The sequence below is a fragment of the Coniophora puteana genome (genome assembly GCF_000271625.1).
Source record: "Coniophora puteana RWD-64-598 SS2 unplaced genomic scaffold CONPUscaffold_1, whole genome shotgun sequence".
In the NCBI taxonomy this organism is placed as follows: domain Eukaryota; kingdom Fungi; phylum Basidiomycota; class Agaricomycetes; order Boletales; family Coniophoraceae; genus Coniophora; species Coniophora puteana.
The window spans coordinates 111,831-125,166 of record NW_006913053.1 but is presented as its reverse complement, the minus strand read 5'-3'; the positions used below and the strand labels follow the sequence as shown (position 1 = coordinate 125,166).

General features: G+C 52.6%; 6 protein-coding genes across 6 annotated transcripts; 5 read left to right on the top strand and 1 right to left on the bottom strand.

The window, feature by feature from the left end:
- Window positions 1-343: 343 nt before the first annotated feature.
- On the top strand, window positions 344-1,236 carry CONPUDRAFT_44784 (uncharacterized protein; the record flags this gene model as incomplete). The annotated part of the gene is made up of 3 exons (XM_007764276.1): window positions 344-553; window positions 621-780; window positions 839-1,236. The coding sequence occupies 3 exons, from the start codon at window positions 344-346 to the stop codon at window positions 1,234-1,236; spliced, it is 768 nt and encodes a 255-aa protein (XP_007762466.1).
- Window positions 1,237-2,203: 967 nt separating this feature from the next.
- Window positions 2,204-3,841, top strand: CONPUDRAFT_148049 (uncharacterized protein; the record flags this gene model as incomplete). The annotated part of the gene is made up of 12 exons (XM_007764714.1): window positions 2,204-2,288; window positions 2,353-2,363; window positions 2,422-2,491; window positions 2,540-2,656; window positions 2,708-2,755; window positions 2,810-2,875; window positions 2,934-2,948; window positions 3,005-3,220; window positions 3,271-3,318; window positions 3,369-3,443; window positions 3,500-3,589; window positions 3,645-3,841. The coding sequence occupies 12 exons, from the start codon at window positions 2,204-2,206 to the stop codon at window positions 3,839-3,841; spliced, it is 1,038 nt and encodes a 345-aa protein (XP_007762904.1).
- A 616-nt stretch (window positions 3,842-4,457) lies between these two features.
- On the top strand, window positions 4,458-6,190 carry CONPUDRAFT_160837 (uncharacterized protein). The gene is made up of 3 exons (XM_007764713.1): window positions 4,458-4,773; window positions 4,861-4,998; window positions 5,056-6,190. The coding sequence occupies exons 1-3, from the start codon at window positions 4,729-4,731 to the stop codon at window positions 6,082-6,084; spliced, it is 1,212 nt and encodes a 403-aa protein (XP_007762903.1). The 5' UTR covers window positions 4,458-4,728; the 3' UTR covers window positions 6,085-6,190.
- A 2,484-nt stretch (window positions 6,191-8,674) lies between these two features.
- Window positions 8,675-10,112, top strand: CONPUDRAFT_160836 (uncharacterized protein). Its single transcript, XM_007764712.1, has 3 exons — window positions 8,675-8,785; window positions 8,867-9,004; window positions 9,061-10,112. The coding sequence occupies exons 1-3, from the start codon at window positions 8,741-8,743 to the stop codon at window positions 9,934-9,936; spliced, it is 1,059 nt and encodes a 352-aa protein (XP_007762902.1). The 5' UTR covers window positions 8,675-8,740; the 3' UTR covers window positions 9,937-10,112.
- Window positions 10,113-10,510: 398 nt separating this feature from the next.
- Window positions 10,511-11,551, bottom strand: CONPUDRAFT_78534 (uncharacterized protein). The gene is made up of 3 exons (XM_007764538.1): window positions 11,390-11,551; window positions 11,146-11,332; window positions 10,511-11,098 (listed from the first exon to the last, which is right to left on the bottom strand). The coding sequence occupies exon 3, from the start codon at window positions 10,824-10,826 to the stop codon at window positions 10,620-10,622; it is 207 nt and encodes a 68-aa protein (XP_007762728.1). The 5' UTR covers window positions 10,827-11,098; window positions 11,146-11,332; window positions 11,390-11,551; the 3' UTR covers window positions 10,511-10,619.
- Window positions 11,552-11,576: 25 nt separating this feature from the next.
- On the top strand, window positions 11,577-13,317 carry CONPUDRAFT_148046 (uncharacterized protein; the record flags this gene model as incomplete). The annotated part of the gene is made up of 5 exons (XM_007764711.1): window positions 11,577-11,681; window positions 11,734-12,052; window positions 12,107-12,618; window positions 12,670-12,939; window positions 12,994-13,317. The coding sequence occupies 5 exons, from the start codon at window positions 11,577-11,579 to the stop codon at window positions 13,315-13,317; spliced, it is 1,530 nt and encodes a 509-aa protein (XP_007762901.1).
- Window positions 13,318-13,336: the final 19 nt, after the last annotated feature.

Genomic DNA, 13,336 nt, shown 5'->3' with positions numbered 1-13,336 from the left:
GTCCTCGAGACCATGTGGGGATATAGCGTTTGTTCACCGCCTCGGTCGGCCTCGGGGATCCGTGGGCAATACGTTTGGATGTTATCACGAGGCGTCTCTCTATCTTCCAGGTCTCGTGGACTGACAACTAATAACAACTGATAGAATGATGTCCCGCCTTGTCATCGACGAGTTTCAACGCCATGCGTTCTTTTTGGTTCCTGCAACGGAGCACATGCACTCACAGCACCCACTTCCGCGTCATGTACGTATAAAAGAGCATGTTCTACCCTCCCAAGCTCCTCACCTCCCGTTAGCCCAGTAATCCTCGTCTCCCCCCTTCAGCCCTTCGACGTTCCCGGCAATGCAGATTACCTTCGCCCTCCTCTCCAACCTCCTACTTGCCTCCTTTGCGCTCGCCATCCCCACGAGCGCTGAGCGGTACGCCGCGCGCCAGGCAGCACGCAACCGCTCATCGAACCTCATTCAGAAGGTCGAGGCTGCCGATGCTAACGACGTCGTGCACGAGTCATACTCGACCAACTGGGCCGGCGCTATCCAGTCCAAGGCCGCTGTGCGTCCTCCTCTTCACACGGAGGATACCATACTGACGTGATTTGGACCGTGTTTCCTACCGGCAGGGCACATTCAAGAGCGTGACAGGAACGTTCACCGTCCCCAAGCCCTCCGGCTCTGGCGCAGCTTCCGCCTGGGTAGGCATCGACGGCGCCTCGTGCGGCAGCGCGATCCTCCAGACCGGTGTCGACTTCAACATCAACAACGGCCAGGTCTCGTACGACTGTACGTCCCTTTCTCTCTGCATCTTCACTCCATTATACTCATGTCGACACGTCTCCAGCCTGGTACGAATGGTTCCCCGCCGGCGCCTACGACTTCTCCAACTTCGCGATCAAGGCAGGCGACGTGGTCAAGCTCACCGTCACCGCGACCTCCAAGACCGCGGGCAGTGCCGTCATCGAGAACGTCACGACCGGGAAGAAGGTGTCCAAGGCCCTGACGTCGTCGCACGCGCTGTGCGAGCAGGACGCGGAGTGGATCGTCGAGGACTTTGAGGAGAACGGCGGGCTCGTGCCCTTTGCCAACTTCGGCACCGTCACGTTCAGCGATGCGAGCGCGAGCACGGGGAGCGGGACGGTTACGCCCGCTGGTGCTAGTGTCAGCGATATTGAGCAGAGCGGGAAGGTGTTGACGCATACGACGATTAGCGGGAGTAAGGTTACGGTCAAGCACTCGTAAGGAATTCCTTACTCGAGACCGACGGGCACTTGGGAGCTTGTTCTGTTTGCTATGTATCTGGCTGGGTTTTATTGACTATAGATCGCGACATATCGATTATTCTCTGATGGTTTCGACTACTCCGTTCACGCAAAGATCAACGAGGCCTTCCTGCAAGGGATTTTGAGCTCAGTCAATCTCAGGCCAGCTCGTACCGAACATCTCTCCTGCAGCCAGTGCCATCACGAGCGTCGCATGCTTGTAACATACAACGCATCCGAACAAGGACTGTAATTTCCGCCTTCCATTCTTCTGGATGACACTTTAGCTGAGTTCTGTCATGAGCATCATTTTGTTTTAGCCCATAAGCTGGTAGGTCAGGGATTTTCCCTCACAGAAATGCTACTAGCGAATTCCGACTAATTCAAGCTGGTTCAAGGGTCACCGATGTTGCGATGGAATCGGACACGGTATGTTCGACACGTTGACGTCGCTTGAGTAACTCTCGCTTCATGTCATCGGCACAGACCCTACGCCTACACCGTGAATGGGAAGCACCACGGACGGCGATATAGCGTCGGATTCTAATCTACAGCCAACGGTGGGTCAACATGTATCGGCGTAGAAACGATATTCATGTGCTATTCCTACAATTGCTTACCATAGGGCATGTCCTCAAAGAGCAATAAACTCGATTTAATAATAATAATCTTGTGCTCTTAGGCTAAGTCTGCTCGAGCCGGGATCGCGGAGACACGCCATGTATGTAATATCGCGACGGATCAATGTCCGTCATGACGCGACGCCCCGCCCCGCTTGAAGCCCTGTTGGCCGACACCGCTAGCAGGCGTTCGCCTCCGAGACACGATGGCTGTCAACCCATGTTCGGGTCAGAGTTCGGGTCAAGGACACGCTCGAAGACTCATAAACTCGACGTAGTCCGACCCATCCTCCTTATCTCATAGATCCATCCCTCTCTGTCGCCACCATGCAGCTCAGCACTCGCCTTCTTTCTCTTCTCTCCTTCGTGCTTCTCGTCCAGCAGTCGTTCGCTGCTCCAGTTCCTTGCAGAGGTGAGTCAATATCGTGTGTTTGCTCGGATACAGGACATTTACCACTCGTCTTCTTCGTGTACAGATGCTTCTGGCGTGCGTCTTGCTCTACGATAGCCACCATTGTGTCTGATACTCATGACCCTTACGCTAGTGCGCTGTAGCCCGCTCAGGCATCCGAGCGGGCGATCTGGAGCGACTGAATGCAGAGCATGCAGTAACCAGTGGGTCTCATCAAATCTATCGAATGCGTTTTCGCTAACGACGAAAAGACGTACTCCGAGCTGAAGGTGATACCGTACCGGAACACCAGGAGAGAGATTCAGACTCGGGCATCCTATCACAGGCTCTTTCCAACTCGATTGTTGTATCTAAGATTGCCCAAATCGGTAAGTCAAGGCTGTTGTGTGCGACTGCTGATAGTTCTGACAAATCTCAAGACCGCGCCGGTAGCCAATTTGAGAACTATGGATACAGTAGCGTTCATGGTGAGTTCGATCCGATGAATCTATCCAATGTGCTAGCTGCTGACAAAGTACAAGCTACAACGAACTATGTCAGTGGCGTTGGCAGTAACACGGGATCCGCTGTTAAGGATATCTCGAAGGGTGAGTGCGTCTTGTATCTTTGCGTCAGTGGCGGTGCTGACGAACACTCTTTGTTGAGATGTCCGCCGAGATGGTAAATGACATGGTTCTAGTGCTACCTCGCTTAATCTAACTGCTGTCCCTTGTCAGACGTTCAGGATATGGACACTGCGGATCGCTTCGACAACCTCGATGATATTGAGGACTGGGAAGATTACGCTGCGAAGAAAGGCCTTTTCCATCCCGAGGCGTTCAAGGAGGATACCCTACATAAGCGTGAAGAAGGAAGCGACGCCGAGCTATCGCAAGCCCCGTCCAATTCACTGACCATGGCTGCCGCGGCGAAGAAAATTTACAGCACTACTAGTGAGTCCAACCTAACGGACAAAAGCAGAGCCTGTACTAATGAGAAAAAGATCGTATTGGCAGCCAGGCTGTGAGCTACGTCCTCCATGACAAGGATTGTAAGGCTGGTTGATTAGGTTCAGTGTACGAGCTGCTGACGAATTTCAAGCTACGACGAACTATGTCGGTACCCTTGGCAGTTACACGGGATCTTTCGTGAAGGGTACTCTGCAGAGTTCAAAATGTTGGTTGTCTCGTTTCTTCATCCTCTTCTTCGTTTTGACCAGGCTTCGCGACCAGATGTCCGTCGCAATGGTGACCACAACAATGAAATTATGAGCAATGTCGACAGTGTCCTAAGAAGAGTAATAAAGGTTAGGGAACACAAGGGTATGTTTAAGCTTTACTTGCTCCTCTTCGTTCTAATCTCAGGCTTGATATGCAGCTCGCGGCCTCAAAGTCAGGAATGGCAACGGCGAGCAAGACGACCTTCTCAGTCTCGTTGGTGACCCTTTAGATATTTCTGATGCCGGATCGACGGGTGGGGGTGGACTAATTCTCAAACGCTCCGACAAAGGTGCTATCGACAGCGATATTTTATCTACAGGGAAGTCGAGGGGCGCGAGGGTAGACCTTGACTGATTCCATTCCGCCATACCAATTTGATACCAATAATCGTCCTCCCTCATTTTGTCCACTCGTTTATTAATCTTCGTTACATCATACCACGATACCACTCTTTTGCGACCATTCTTGCTCCCGAATTTAGCTTGGGCTTACTGTAGTTAATGAATTTATTGGAATTTTGCCTTGAGGAAGGAGGACCGGCAAAACCCGAAATGATTGGATGCCCGAATTCTTGCACTCGGGTACCTTTGCACGGTACTCTTCTTCACGTCGACGTCCTCTCATTACTTTAGCCAATCAGCCACCGGTTGAGGCAATGTCAAACCAACGAGCGGCGTTGGTGGTTGTCGTATACCTTGTCGCGAACATCGTTGATCCACTTCGGCCCCACCCGGAGGCCGAAAGGGGCGACTGGGAGGTGTCAATGGTGAGGATTAGTGGCCTGAGTGGCCACTGATTTTGCCTGTCATCACCTTCGTCGTCCTCTTCACCATCCGTCGGATGAGTAGGCCTGCCTCCTTCATCTTCAATGCGCATGCTATAACACGCGTGCGTCATACGAGCAAAAACCTTTTCCGAGCTTCAAATTCTATCTCTCCCGAGGTGAGTACGCCATCCTCCCCCAGCATCAGCCAACATCTCGTGTCCCCTCTTTCGGAATCGCCCATTCCCGGTGTCAATCATTCGGGAAACGTGCGTCTTCTCTTGTTGCCATTGGCCCCGCTCCGCCTATCACCTCTTTGAACATGGCCCTTCCCGGTGTCTTTTGTGCGCCCCGTTCTGGTCAACTTATCTTTATGTGCGCCCTGAACGCGCTTACTGCCCACCGTCAAGATGCCCACGGAACTCTCACCTCTACTTGCTGTAGCTGATATCGCTAGGCTGCACCTCAAGGAGTAAGGATGAGCACACATTCAGGGGTATTCAAAGGGGATACGAAGATGGAGGTGCGTCGAGATTCTAAGCTCTACGCGAGATATGAAGCTCGATGATGTATAGGAGTGTGCTGAACGATCGAACTCGTGGGTTTACAGGTGGTGTCTATCCTCGCAAATTGCGGGACAAATGTGAGCAAGGCGCGAATGGTCCTCATCACGTACATCCAAGCAAAGCAGCGCAAAGGGAGGTCGACAGCACACATAGAAGAGAAGTTGGGGCAGCTTGAGAGTAGTGTGCGTGCCTGGTTATGTAGTACGCCGTCCCGCGAGCTAACAACCATGCTGGCTTAGTTCTCGAGAGATGTTTCTCTCCACGCGGCATTTCGCGACGCTCGCGCAAAGACAGATATGCCTCGCTCTCACGTCATTCCCCTCCCACCTGAGATTGAAAAGCGACGTTCCATAGCCAGTCAGTCTGGTCCTTTGCATGCGACTAGCCATTTGGATTCGTTTTCCTGTTCGCCTCATTCGCCATCTGTGCGATGGTCTGGCACTACTTCGACATCGCCCCCAGAAGACAGAATTGAGCCTTTTCCCTTCAGCAATATTTTAACTTCTCAACACACCGCGAAAATCCCAGCATCTGTAGATCCGCATCGGCCTCCACCTCTCGACATCATGGAAGAGTCGCGCTCAAGTCCGCATCCGCAGCCACTCTCTCGCAGCGCTCCTGCCGCTTCCGCCCCTATAACAAGAGTTTTTCGCAGTCGTTCTCGTACTTCACTTCCTCCGCCGTCTCCTATGCGCTCGAGGATTATACCACCCAGCCGCTTGCCACCTGCAGCTCCGTTGCCACCCATCCCAGCTGAACCTGACCGCCACCCTACCTCCATGACTTCGTCCGACGAAGTCGTGAACAACGTTGGCAGCGTCTTTTTGGACACCAACGAGCCTCCTTCATACGCCGAAAGTGCCCAATCTCATGCATCTAGCTCGCGTCATAGTCTGGAGCACAGCAACGATAGTCTCGGATCACGTCGCGACAGCGCACTTCCACCCTACGAAGTCGTCTCCGACCCATTCCACCGGCAGACGCTTCGAGCCTCCTCCCACTTCACGCGTGAGCACTCAGGATCGACGTCATCGTCTGGTAGCACTGGTGGACGTGCTCCATATGCGATAAGCGAAGACCTCGATGACGCGATGAACGCGTTCCGCATGCCAGTTGTGTCCAGGAGGGAGATCATCAGGTGTCTTGTCGGTGAGCGGGGCTACGAGCGCGAGAACTGGGGCACAGTGCTCGAGGAGTGCGGGCTCGGCGCGGAGGAGGTCGTGTATATGCTGAGAGAGATGGACCGGGAAGTGGTAACTCGTGATTGACCGTTATTTATTGTTTATACTTTTCATGTAGGTCATGTTTATATGTACGCACTGATAGGCATTGTTGTCTGCTAATGAATGGTTATCACGACGAGGCAAAAGCCCCTATTTATTATGAGATTGGGCGAATAGGAAGTACTAGGACACGGGCCAGACAGCAACTCTTTCTTGAAAAATACTCCGATGCTCGACGTTCGGTCACCCATTTGATCCACTTCATTTCATTAAGAGTACTCTGCCTTCTTTTCACATATAGAACCGTGGCGGTGCAAAATGTCCAAAAGCTGACAATCTTTTCCGCGTGTACCTGCTTTCAGGGCCCATGAAGGCGTCAACAGGGAACGTGCACCTGCGGTCTACGTTATAGGACCATACATGTACCTGAATTCAAATACTGATATCACGGCGCTTAGGTGTGCAATGCAATGTGTCTTGAGTATTGGATGTTTCACACTTTCGCCACAATTCACTGTAAAAACTTTCATCTGTCTCATAAATCATAGGCCTAATTTAGTGTGGAGAATATGCATGAATCGTCGTAACGAAGGGATTAATCACTTAAAGTCACTCCTCTGTTCCAACTTGCACGGACCAGTGGTTCTCTCCCAAGGGATGAAGCATGATGAGTCTAGCGCTCGACCAGGAGCCTGCAATTTCCTAGAGTCATTTTAATTAATGTGGAAGAAGCCAGGTGTCTACGAACGGACGCACCTCATTCCATATTTGCCTTAAAGCGCCTGCAACACAGCGAGCGAGACGCAGACGCGTCCACTGACCTTTAAGTATCCACTGTCTAACACAAAGCACCTTTCCATATGTCTCATACTGTCCTAGCCCTCGGACATGGAGGATGATGAACGGGCCGAGGTTCTCGCTCATGGGATCCTCTGCGCCTGGCATATGATTGAAGGGCTCCACGCGAGGACGCGGTGCGTTCATCTGAACCAGGCTTCTGAGCGAGTAACCCGTCGCAGTACCCGATGAAACGGACTCGTAGAACCTGATAACGTCGGAATATTTATGGCCTTTGAACACCAGGTTTGTATGTGGTCGAGGATAGATTGTCTTCCCGCTATCGTCCGCGAATGGGTCCTCCAGAATGGGCATGTGAGTTGAATGGGGCCGTTCCCAGTACGTATCCAGTCCTTTGCAGGTATTACAGCTGGTGTCGCAGGTAGTGCTTCCGTATCCAGCGTTATGCGGCCGCGTTTCCTGGTGGTAAGGACGCCTGCCGTTTGGTGGCACAGGTAAAGGCTGTGTCGTGGTGGGAAGCGTAATGCCGCCGCAGTGTGCAGCAGTGGTCAGATTTGGTGCAGCGTAGTTCTCTGATGTTCTCTGTTGGTTATGATGCTGAGCGCACTGAAGATTTGCTTGTGTTAGATTAGACTTGTAGATGCCACAAGGTCTTTCCCCGAGAGCGGCATACAGTGCAGGGGATTTGTGGAAACCTTCAAAGTTAGTCATCGTCGGCGCTGAGAGGGAGAGAGGAGTGATAGTAAGTAGAAGGATATTTTATGCGAGCGATAGTGGCTCAAGACGGTATATATGGTAGTTGGGAAGGTCCAAGCAACGACTTCACGCGGCGCTGAAGTTGTCCCATTGTAGAACAATCCAAGCATGAGGTCAAAGCGCTTACAATGTTTCATCCCTACACGGGAAGACAAAAGCAATAGACAACAGTTATTGCTCACAAATAAAAGGGAATAATTGATTTCCACCAGATACCGTCCCCGAGCTCCTTATGTCGTTGACGTACAGCTGATTAGTGTCTCCGAGTCTACAACGTCATCGCGCCAGCAGGACTTCGAGTGGAGGGGTACATGCTGTATAGTGAGAAACGATGAGGTTCAGCCAGTATATTGTGATGGAGCAACTGTTAGCTTAGTGGTGAAGTAAGAAATGATTGAAATTGGACGGCGAGCTTGGGGCAAGGCTCTTAGTACTTGGACGTTGCTTTGACGAGATTGTTTCATCCACACTTCGCGGCATTCTCCGAAACCCCGCTTCATTTCTTCATTCTCCGTTTTCCATCCGAACCCTTCCGGAGCGGCTACGCCATACTTGGCACCAGCCCTCCTTGTTATCATGAATTCTGTCACTTCTTTGCTTGCGCAGAGAGCCTACGTATGCTCCTTTCGTGGAATTGGCGCGCCGTATTTCGTAGTGCCTTCTGCTGTGTTCGCCCAGTGAACGTTCTGAACTTCCGCTGGATGGCCCCTCGAATTCCTTGAAATGCAGAGACCTAACGTCAAGGACGCGAAGGACAGCTTCATATTCTCTGCCGCCTCTCTTGGCTGAGCCAAAGCTGTGGAGAAACTCAGTTTCACTCCCCACCCTCTTTGATAGAACATCACAGCACAACAATAATTGCCGAAACCTCTTCTCTCGCTGCTCTCGGCTCCGGTTCCGGCATCTATGTTTCTGACGAACGTGCGCCCGCACACAACACTATTGGCTACGCTCAGTAACACAGGTACACTCTCACAAGCACTGATGCCCCTCAGGTCCCTTGAGTCAATCTTGACCGCAGCCACCTTTATAAGCCTTCGCCCTTCATGGTCTCATTGGCGACTTTCATAATGCCCACGGAGCTCTCTCAGCTTATCGCTGACGTTGCCGCTGGACTTCCATACCCTGTGTCCTGACACTAGCAGATATGAGCACGCACTCCGGATTTTTCAAAGGGGATAATCACGTAGAGGTGAGTTATCCTACGAACAGTGGCGAGACAATCAACGCAGAATGCTTACGTCCGTAACTGTGTGGGTGTACGTATACGTAGGTGATGTCGGTCATTGCCAACTGCGGAACAGACACCAAGCGGGCTCGGGATGCACTCATTATCTATATCTTGGCGAAGCAGCGCAAGGGAAAGTCGGCTGCGTATATTGAAGGTAAGCTCACAGACATGGAATGTTCAGTACGTTCACTCTCTCTCTATATTTCTGGAAAGTGGCGTCTTATAAAGTACTTTAGTTTGGGAGCGACCCCTCGCTGCATTCCGCTTTCCACAAAGCCCGCTCTAAGACGGGCATGCCTCCGTCCCAGGTTCTCCCGTCTCCTCCGCCAGGGATCATGGGAAAAGCTTCCGTCGGCTCCCGCCCTTCTGGTTCTGACTACCACAATGATTCCTCGTCACATCCCAGTCCGGCTCCGGCGCTAATAGCTACGTCGGTTTCAGCACCATCGCCGACGTACTGGAGACTCCGTCCCTCCAACTCGGCTGACGGCCCGGCTCAGGTGCCACATATACAGACTGAACCAGGTTGGGCAGCAACTTTTATAGCGGACTCGGCCACATCTGTAGAGACGTCACGGAGGAGAGGGAATACATATGCTGGTCCCAGCAGGCCGCCGTCGTACATGACCAGTGCTTCACAACATGGTTCAGGCCATCCGCACGTTCACCAGCATAATGATCATGAATACACCCTCACCCTTGCCAACATTGGCAGAAATTCCCCTTTAGACGTCCCGTGGAGGACGGACGCGCTGCTCCTGCCAATCGAGCCGCTTGCTGGTCTGTCCTGCAGGCTGCCTACCTTCGAACACTCCGACTCGCACATGTCGGGTAGTGAAGCGGAACACCACTCATTTTCTCGAGGAATTGGCGCTGGAAACCACGTCCTATACAGGATAAGCGAAGATCTGGAGTTCACGATGAGCTCGCTGTCCCTGCCGGCTGTCGTGCGACGCGAAATCATCAAGTGCGTGTTTTGTGAGCGGGGCTACGACCGCGAGCGATGGTCCACTGTTCTCGGCGAGTGTGGACTCGATTCTGCCTCAGCGGTGTATTTGCTAGAGGAAATGGACAGGGAAGTTGCGTATCGTGGATCCAGAGATGGTTTCTAGCACTACTGAGTACTTAAGTAGCGGGTATGTCTCCTGTCGTGTGCGGGTGGTTCAAGATATTTACACGTTATTTATTGTATGAGTACATGATACCTTTATTGATCAATAGCTGGGACCTCTTCTATATAAAATTTGTATGCATTTACAACTTTCTCATGTATTCGAGCATGTCCAAGTCTTTAAGCACTCAGTGACTCCGGCCAAATCGGACTGCCCCTGTCTTCCCGGCGGGTCCCGACATTTCACTTTTTCAACTTCCGCTCCGTTGCCCCAGGTCGCTCAAGGTCATCTCGACCTAGCCTCCATGGCCTCCACCTGCAATCCAAGTCTATTTATGCCCTTTCGTTGCGTTCACTAAACGACCTCAATTGATACGATCAGATGGACCCGGAAATTCTGCGAGACGGTGTTCAGCAATAGTAGTCTTGCGGTATACTTGCAATTAGGAGATCGCGCCAAGGTGAGCTTTGCAGCCATTGTCCTTTCCCGCCGTCGCCATTTAGTATCGGAGAACTAGACTTGTCTACCCTCAATGCTAATAGGAGAAACTGACGCAAAACATAGAAGTACACGTTTCACGTCCGATTGCACATCGCGATCGGGGCGCATATATGCGTCCACATGTAATCTCTAGCTCAGGACGAACAGCCTCAACAGCCCTTGTATCGGCTTTTTTCGTTTCTTTAAGGTTTGGAACCGATAACGAGCAGACTTGACGATGGCCTAGACCCGTTATGACGTCCGTCGGCTCGCTGCTCAGGGGGGTGTAACTGGATGGCATGTAAGTACAAGTCCCGTATAGATCTTGCTGATGACCCCAGGGAGGCTTTTCTCCGGAGCATATTCATGTCAGAATCAGGTTCTTGTGACGTAGAACTTGTTCGCGTCATATTTTTCAGAGGTATGCTACCTGCAGTGCGTTTGAATCGGCGTGCAGCACACCCTTGCTAGAAGGCGAGCAGAACGACCAGTGAAGATTCAAAAGGTGACACGTGCGGATCAAATGCTTTTGTACCCTTGGCGGTATGAGATTTATTGTGGATTAGTGTGCCTACTGTCGGAACGCGTACAGGGGCGGCCACTTCACCATAGGGCTATGGGCTTCGCTGTCTATCACGAACGGTAGCACTTGGGCAATGACATCGAAGTGGATGAAGTCAAGGTGGGTGCGCATCATAGTCTCCAACTTGCTCAATTCAGGCTACGTAGGTCATGAAGACATGCTCCAACGCGTGGGGGGGACGAGGGCTGATGTGGGTTAATGCGCAGTAGCGATTGGCGCCGGAATGCCAGGCGGAGAAAATGGGAGAAGAGTTACTTCATTCTGATCGAGCTCTGTCGACGCAGACGTCGCGAGCGCCATGAACACGCTGCACGGTACGTTGTAGCGAGTAGGGTGAGTGTCGCGCGTCCGAGACGGCTGGTTGGCGGCTGAAACTCTAATCCTGATTAGGAAGCTGACCTGCCAGAAATGGACCGGGACTGGTCTGGTGGTGACATCACCTCGTTGGAGAGCGGAGTGACGTCGATGCGGTCATACCAATCACAGAATCCACCGCGCCAAGTTGTTTGTGCTACAAAAACCCTTGCATGTCTCGAAACGCTACTACTTCCCCCCTGTACTTCCCTTCACTACTACTATGTCTCTCCCCCCAGCCCCCCAAGATATCTCCGCCCACCCCAAGGCCGGTTCAGTCGTTGATCCCTCCGATAGAGTTGCGAAGGAGTCAGACGTCGACAGAAAGGTCAGTTTTGTCATGTCCAGATCTTGCGACGCGGTCTCATCCAACCCGCCAGATTCGCCTCTATGGTGTCGTTGAGGCTTTCCGTCAGGGCCGCATGCCCGACAACGCTCAGATAGACGAGACTCTCAACTATGTCGTCGCCAACTCTCCAGTAGACCTCGACAAGCTCTCGCCAGATGGTCGCAAACTCATCCAAGACTCACGGGAAATCGTCGAGACAGCGCGTCTGATGGTAAAGGAGAAGAACGCCGATGAGCTCTTCCAACATTTTGTCTGGCACACCCGCGACGTCAGCCTCGAGAGCGCCAAGAAGGATCCCTCGCAAATGGCCCCTATTGACCGCGAGAAGTTCACCGATGATGGTCAGACCGGTAAGTTCATGTGTTTATCGCGCCTGCATTTTGCCTAATTATGTATCAATATAGCCGTTCGCCACCTCCGCACCATCCTTTCCCTCGTCATGACCAACTCCGAAGTCCGCAAGCTCCTCTCCGACTTCTCACTTATCGGTCGGGACCTCCTCACTAAGGGAGCCTCGAAGGGCGTCGAGCAACTTCGACCGGACCCTGACAGGCTTGCTCGCGTCGACGAGGCAGCTCCTCAGGATCAGTTCATTACCAAGGGAAATCGCCCCGTCGGTCCGAATGAAACCCCCGTCCTTGAGGCGAACGTTCCCGGCACCGATACCACGATCGAGCAGCACCCCAGGGCTGATGATGCTACTGTTAAGACCGGTAACGGCGACGTCAAGTCTAGCAGCGAAGCCGCTGCGGAAGCTCGCGACCAAGGCAGAAATGTGCGTGGCGATGCTAAAGAGCGATTCTCCCAGGAGGCATCCAACGTTCGCGACGATGCTGCGGACACTGCTGACGCCGAGTCTCCATCTGAGACTGAGTCCAAGAAGGCAGGGTTCAAGGACCGCATGCGTGGCTACCGAGTAAGCATCCCTACTGTCAAAATGTCATGTAGACACTGATCGGTTTTTCAGGACGGTCTTTCTGATCGCATCCCTCAGCAGCACAGGGACCGCGCCAATGACCATTGGGAGCGTGGCCGCAAGTATCTCGCCGAGGAATACTTCCCCGAAGAACGCCGCGACCAGTTCATCTTTCGCGGCAAGAAGGTTATCATTGAATGCCAGAAGCATGACGATTACCAGGAGGCCATCAAGTGGCTTCTCTCCTTTATTGAGGAGTACGCGGGCCATGGTAGGCACATCGCTGGTCACGGCAAGGACAGCGGTGATACCCTCACCAAGGTTGGTCTTCATAACGAGATCTCCCTATACGCTGCGTCCTTATCTCTTATTTAGGACCCTGCTCTCCGCCAGGCTACTGGCGAGCTCCGCACTCTCCTCGAGCGCTTCGCCAACGGCAAGAGCATGAACGTCGTCTTTGACGCTATCAACGCTCTTATCGACGACGCTCAGCGCGATGCGGAGTTCCGTGCTTGGTTCAAGCGCGTCGACGCGTTTATCCGCAAATGCCTGCTCGAGGCTGGCTACGTCCTCGAGGAAGACTGCAACCGAGAGGGCGAGGAAATCCGCCAGGATGGCCGCAAGTTCTGGGACGACAAATACAAGTCGCATTTCGACAACCTCTTCAATGCCGCACGGGTTGACCGCTGGTGGGGCTAAGGATGTTGAAACTATAATC

Bases quoted from the DNA above. Each gene is read 5' to 3' on its own strand.
- CONPUDRAFT_160836 (XM_007764712.1), top strand. From the start codon at position 8,741: ATGAGCACGCACTCCGGATTTTTCAAAGGGGATAATCACGTAGAG. The intron at 8,786-8,866 runs GTGAGTTATCCT...ACGTATACGTAG, and splicing joins AAGGGGATAATCACGTAGAG to GTGATGTCGGTCATTGCCAA. The intron at 9,005-9,060 runs GTACGTTCACTC...AAAGTACTTTAG, and splicing joins TCACAGACATGGAATGTTCA to TTTGGGAGCGACCCCTCGCT.
- CONPUDRAFT_78534 (XM_007764538.1), bottom strand. From the start codon at position 10,826: ATGACGCGAACAAGTTCTACGTCACAAGAACCTGATTCTGACATGAAT.
- CONPUDRAFT_160837 (XM_007764713.1), top strand. From the start codon at position 4,729: ATGAGCACACATTCAGGGGTATTCAAAGGGGATACGAAGATGGAG. The intron at 4,774-4,860 runs GTGCGTCGAGAT...GTGGGTTTACAG, and splicing joins AAGGGGATACGAAGATGGAG to GTGGTGTCTATCCTCGCAAA. The intron at 4,999-5,055 runs GTGCGTGCCTGG...ATGCTGGCTTAG, and splicing joins TGGGGCAGCTTGAGAGTAGT to TTCTCGAGAGATGTTTCTCT.